This window comes from Cebus imitator, unplaced genomic scaffold (genome assembly GCF_001604975.1).
Source record: "Cebus imitator isolate Cc_AM_T3 unplaced genomic scaffold, Cebus_imitator-1.0 Scaffold354, whole genome shotgun sequence".
In the NCBI taxonomy this organism is placed as follows: Eukaryota; Metazoa; Chordata; class Mammalia; order Primates; family Cebidae; genus Cebus; species Cebus imitator.
The window spans coordinates 2,239,183-2,245,182 of record NW_016107669.1 but is presented as its reverse complement, the minus strand read 5'-3'; the positions used below and the strand labels follow the sequence as shown (position 1 = coordinate 2,245,182).

At 37.8% G+C, this 6,000-nt stretch overlaps 1 protein-coding gene across 8 annotated transcripts in view; it reads right to left on the bottom strand.

Annotated features, from left to right (window-relative positions):
- The window catches only part of TMEM45A (transmembrane protein 45A), an 80,979-nt gene that overhangs the window by 25,264 nt on the left and 49,715 nt on the right, over positions 1 to 6,000 (bottom strand). For 7 of the 8 annotated variants that reach the window (XM_037730590.1, XM_037730588.1, XM_017506372.2 and 4 more), the window contains one exon: positions 807 to 999. In XM_037730590.1, coding sequence (XP_037586518.1) covers positions 807 to 996 — 190 coding nt within the window. In that variant the 5' untranslated portion in view covers positions 997 to 999. Of the gene's footprint in view, positions 1 to 806; positions 1,000 to 5,635; positions 5,795 to 6,000 lie in introns of those variants that run through there. The other variant, XM_037730591.1, reaches the window with a different exon arrangement.

Below are 6,000 nucleotides of genomic sequence, written 5' to 3'. Positions count from 1 at the left end.
AAGAAAAGAAATATATAGAAAAAAAGAAAGTCCAGATAGATATAGCATACTCTCTAGTCTGGTATGAAAACAGTTAAACTTTCTTACAGATACTGCCTTATTTGTTAATCTATAGAATTTGGCAAGGAAATTTCTCTCTTTGGAAATGTTACTGTGTAATTTGATGCCATAGCAAAGACCTGTTGCCATGAATAAAGCATGAGGGAATCTAATGGGAAAATGGGGAAATTGGAAATTTTATCTTTTATAATGGAGAGGCTAGAGTGGAATTCTTAAGAACACAGAACATTTTCATAGAATCTTCCTATGGAAGATTCAGTGGAAAGGCCTTGGAAGTCATTTGGCCTAATCTCTTTCTCCAATTTAGGAACCAAGAAAAAAAGATGAATGCAGAAGGCTAAGGTTTTCTACAGCCTATCAGCAATGATTTCTTATTGAGCCTTTTCCATAATAACTTGATTAATTTCATGTCATTTGCAAAATGGTTTTTGATAGGGTTTATTCTTTCAGAGATCAGAACAATTGATATAAAATGATTTCAGAAGGCTCCAACCAATTCTTTAAAAGTAATTCAATTTGGCTAGGCAACTACTGTGACTAATTCATCAAGAAATAGGTCTTGGTATAAGTGTAAATTATTACCTTCCTAACAAATTATGTTAGATAGAAATTACAATTAGAATATGTGTTGAGATATTTTTGAATAAAAATTCATTTTAGCAATTTCATGATTTTATATTGTTTCATATTTTACATATGAAAACACCTGAAAGGTAAAAAAACAGAACACAGAATGGTCCACTCACCAGTTAAAGCCATGCCAACCAGTGTAATTCCTTCCAAAATTTCCAATCGATGGAATAATGCTTTGGAACCAAGGTAGCAGGTTCGCTTTTGCTTTCTGCAGACATACTTCAGAATACTCTTTGTACACCACCAAAGACCCATAATAAAAAAGAAGGTTCCAGGGAGAGCATGACCTCTAAAATTCCCCATGATCTACAATATAAGAACACAGAAAAATAAAAGACATTTCATTACCATAATCTGGACAAAATATCACTTGTTTCCATAAAGTACACTATCTTCTGATTATTATGGATACATCACTGAAGATGATTCTGAGGATTCCACATTACTGTGCATAGTAATAATATCACTACAATATCAATAATACCAATAAAAACAAAATAAAAATTCACATTTGTTGAATACTTACCATATACTCTGCTCTGTGTCATGTGTTTTATCTTCAGTCTTCAATCTTATTTATGCAACGTACCCATGAATTAAGGATTGTTATCCCTTTTTCTTTAGGGATACTCATTTAGAGAAGTTAGACTACTTGCCCAAATCTCACAAATATTAAGCAAAAGTTCCAGTATTTTTAACACAGAAATCAAAAGGATTTCTTTACATCATAGTATATACTTCACCACACAGTGGCCCTTCAAGTCTATCTGAAGGAAAGTAATATGAAAGTTTTATCTTTATGTTTAAAACTTGAAATGATGTGAAATTGCCTGTACATTTTTTAGGTTGATAATTTCGAAACATCAAGCATCAAGTATATGGAAGAAACAATCCGTGTTCATCAAATATCTGTGTGCTGCTCCCCACTCTTTCTCAGTGTTTCCCTCCAGTTAGATTGGACGCATGTTTTAGTTCTGGCTAATACACTGTGAGCTGATCCAGCACATGTTACTTTCCAAGCTGGGTCATTTAGCAGTCTACATGACTCCTTTATCTCTCGCTTCTCCTGCGTTGGTGTGGTATAACTGCAACCCGGAAGGTGATCAACCAGCCACCTTCAGATTTCATAAGAAACAATCCTTTATTGTGCTAAGGCAATGGAAATTTCAGATTTACTGTTAAAACACCTTAGCCTCCCCTAGCCAGATACCAAGCCAAATCAAATTGCAAATTTTGTTTACATTATTGCCACATGGTGGAGTCACCTCTGGTTAATAAACAGAAATATTCTCCATTTTTGGTCACTGCTACTACAAAAAAAAAAAAAAAAAGTCTTGAATTATGTGAATTTTTATTTATATGAGTAGCCCTTTGTTAAAATATATCATACCATCAACAGAATAATGAAAAGAGAGTCCAGAATCACGCTTGTGTATCTGATACTAGACCAGGTCCAAGAGAACTCATGAAAAGAGATTTCAGGATTTCCCCTGGCCCGGCAGACTTCTTTATTTCCGTGGGTGATAATGGGCCTCTCAGTTCAGGACAGACCCCTTTGGGTTACTTTCATCCCTCTGATACAACTGTGAAACTCAGGGGGAAACTTGGAAGGTGATCCAAACAATAAAAGTCTCCTATATCTCCAGTGGAGATCTTGAATCGTCTAAATGATCCAAGAGTCTCAGGCTCAATATATCACATAGTGCTAAAGGCAGGTCCTTGTCCTAACTCTGCCTGTAATGGCATGGTTGGGTCATGTTTCTTAACCTTTCTAAGCCTTAGTTCTTAATTAATAAAAGGAGGCAGGCCTGGATGAAACCTAGAGTTCTTTCCTGCCCTAGCAGTCTTTGATTTATCATCCTAACCTTTATCACACTGTTGCTGAGTTCTGTTTTGGTTTAGGCAATCCCATAGGATTGAGAAAACTTCTACATGGAATTGAAAAGCATATGCAGACTGTAAATTTTTTGAACTTTTCTGAAAATGAGTTGTATTGAGTTTAATAAGTCAAACATTTTATATTTCATAGTACAGGAGGCCCACTTTCAGGGATTTATCTTGAAAATATAAATGGAAATACAGGCACCAGGGGAATGTTAAATTATATAGCCACTGAAAATAAGGTTTTCAAATAAATGATAGGGGATATATTTAGTATAAAAAATGGATTAAAAAATTAGGGGAAGGGGCTTTGAATTTGGATTATCTAAGTCTGGATACAGACTTTCTAATTTGCTGGTTACCTCACTTTGGGCGAGTTACTTAACCCCTCAGTGCCACACTCTTCTCTGCTGTAAAATGGGACAAACAACAGTACCTACATCATAAAATTAAAATGAATTACTTTAAAGCAAATAACTCACAGTACCATTAAATAAGTTCATGCTATCCTCAACCTACCTCTAATGGCCAGAGTAAAACAAAAGTAAAACTCGGTGAACAATTTTACTTAGATACTAAGCTGGATATAGAAAAACAAGAAACATTGATACAATTCATTTGGCAATCATTGGTGTAATAACCATGACATTTCTCTTGCTATTGTCTTAAAGGGTTGCTGGGATAATCTGTGGTTATTGAACTCCTTGACTGCAATTAGACAATAAACTCCTTGAAAGCAGAGGTCATCTATTCATTCTTCTCTCTATTCCCCACTGGACCTGGATAGTGCCTTACATACTATGAGGTCTAAATTTACAGGGACTTACTAAGCTCTTATAACACAAGATCACATATTTGCAGAACATCTCAACTCTGACGTCTCAAAGGCCACTCACATTCAACATACCCCAAAACTGAACTAATTATCAACCCACCCACTGCCAGAAAATAATTTTCATTGCCCTGAAATAATCCCTGGTCACCTAGTTTGGTTGACAACACTGCCATTCCCCCCTTTGCCCAAACCCAAAATATGAACATTACCCTAGAGTTGGCTCTTCCCTTAAAAACCAATTGGTTATTGAGATTTATTGCCTCTGCTTCCTAACATCACTAGGAGAAAGGGAAGCAGCCCCTTCCATTTCACCTGTTTGGAGAAATCCTTCCCGATGGCCCAAATAGGGGAGGGTCCCTATTACACCCTTTCAAGCACCCAGTCCTCATATTAGTGACTTCTTTGCGTGATTAGTTATTGAAGGTCTCTCCTCCTCAATAGCCTCTATGACCATTACCATATTATGAAAGCCTGCGCAGCTGACTATGGGGGCCCTTCAAAGGTTAGGTGCCTGGGTCTCCTCCATTTTTTTTTTTTTTTTTTTTTTAGACTTAGGAGTCTAAAAAAAATGGATAAGACTTAGGAGTCTAAAAAACATGGAGAAGACCCAGGTATATTAAAAAAGAAAGAAAATGCCAAAACAGAGTCCTAACAATTTGTATTGCTTTTAAGTACTTAGAATTACCCAATAAATACTTTTAACATACAAGCAATAGATCAGATGAAATTTTAAAATCCAGGCCTTCCCTGAATGTACGGCTCCAGGTCAAATAGCCTTCGTGACATGCCCTATGAACAGCTAAAAAGCTCCTGCTGCCCCCAAAGCTGAGAGGAACGATATATCTGAGCACACCCATCAGGACGTAATAAGGAGGCAATGGGGAGACCGGAAGGTCTGTGAAGAAGGATATGAGCTGATCAGAGTGGAGAAAGAAAGGAGTCCTCCTTCCTACCTCAGTTATACAACTCCTGTGTCTTCAGCCTTTTAATCTGAAACAATCTGATGGCGCCAATCTTTCAGTTTAAAGATCCAAACAAAATGAAGTCAAAGTATAAGGGTTGTTATATTTGCATGGCTAAGGACCCCAACAGATGCGGTTATTCCTGGCAATAAAAATGGCATTCATCTGATTTCACTTTCTTTTGAAAGAAAAAATTGCCCACATCCTCAAACATCATTTCACTCTCATCTCCTAGAAGCCATTATCCATAAATCTATCTTTTGTTCCCTGCTTTACTGTTGCCTTCAGATACAATTTATTCCTTGTAAAAAGCCAAGTACAGTAGCATAGAGTTTGATCAGATTTAAACACAAAGAGCAGATATTCTCCTTTGAAGGAGAGCACTGGGCTTTCCTCGCCCACAAAAGAGAACATGCAGGCAGCCAGCAGAAACCCCAAGGAAAATGCCAGGGCAGGAAACATTAAGGTTCTTCCTCCAGACCCTCCTCCCTGATCCTGCCACTTACAGCCTCCTAAGAAAAGCAGTTCACCCAGGCCCAAAAAGACGGACTGCAAGATTTCATCATTGGCTTCCAGTGTGATTCATCCTAAAAATTCTTCCTACTTTCCCATCCAAAGAAGCCCTCGCTTCTAATGATACCAAGCATTACCCTCTGGCCTGAAAACAAGAAACCCCCCCCTGGTATCCCCATTACACTACTTTTTGCTGACCACCTCCTGGCATACACAAAGACTCACTCACCATGCAAAAGGGAAATATTTTAAAGCTCTAGCCCTTAAGAGATAATATTGGGCAGATCCCAAAATCTAACTCAGGTGCTAGGTGTTAATTCCCAGGTGTTAACAGCCACGCAAACCACAGACCAGGTCTATATGCAGAAAAATAAGACAACTCAAAATAACCCAGAAAAAAGATGCAATGGTTTGCTTGGTGGAATCCCAACAAACGGCTAATTTCAATGTAAAATGAATACCATATGAGAAAAAAACTTAAAATTTCATCTTGCGCCACAACCAAAATAAAGTATTCCTAAGTTTTCATTAGCGACTCATATTTCAAGATACATCTGTAAATTCCAATACACTAAACAAATAGGAACATTCATTGAGCTTTGCTCTATTTGCCTTAATACTCAAAGCAATGTGGAAACAAAAATACGTAGCTTTAAAATTTCATTCTCCATCATTCTGTACCAGCACTTTCTCCCCCAAATTTCATTTCCTTTGAATGAGCCTTGAGTCTTCTTAGTTAAATTAGCCTTACCTTCACACTTTCCTCAAGGGCCAAGCCCAACTCAATTCTCTTCTCTCAGGAATTTATAATGGCTCCAGACTCAATAGGGAAAAGCAGACGCTGAGTGGCCCTAAATCTAAAACTGCCTACTCTTCCTCCTTTGAGATTAAACTAATGTGCTCCTATGTTTCTAGCATGAGCAGATAAACCTTCAGACCATGTCACGATGCATTTCAACCCAGAGAACACGCCCTTTGGAACCTCCTGCTGCCTCTCTGTCCAAACACTGTGTCAGAGTGCAGCTCCAGATGTGACTCACCTTGTCATCTGCCTACTAGGCCACTAGCCTCAGTCATGTCCCACCTGTTCTGAGAACTAAGGCCAGTGAAGGATAT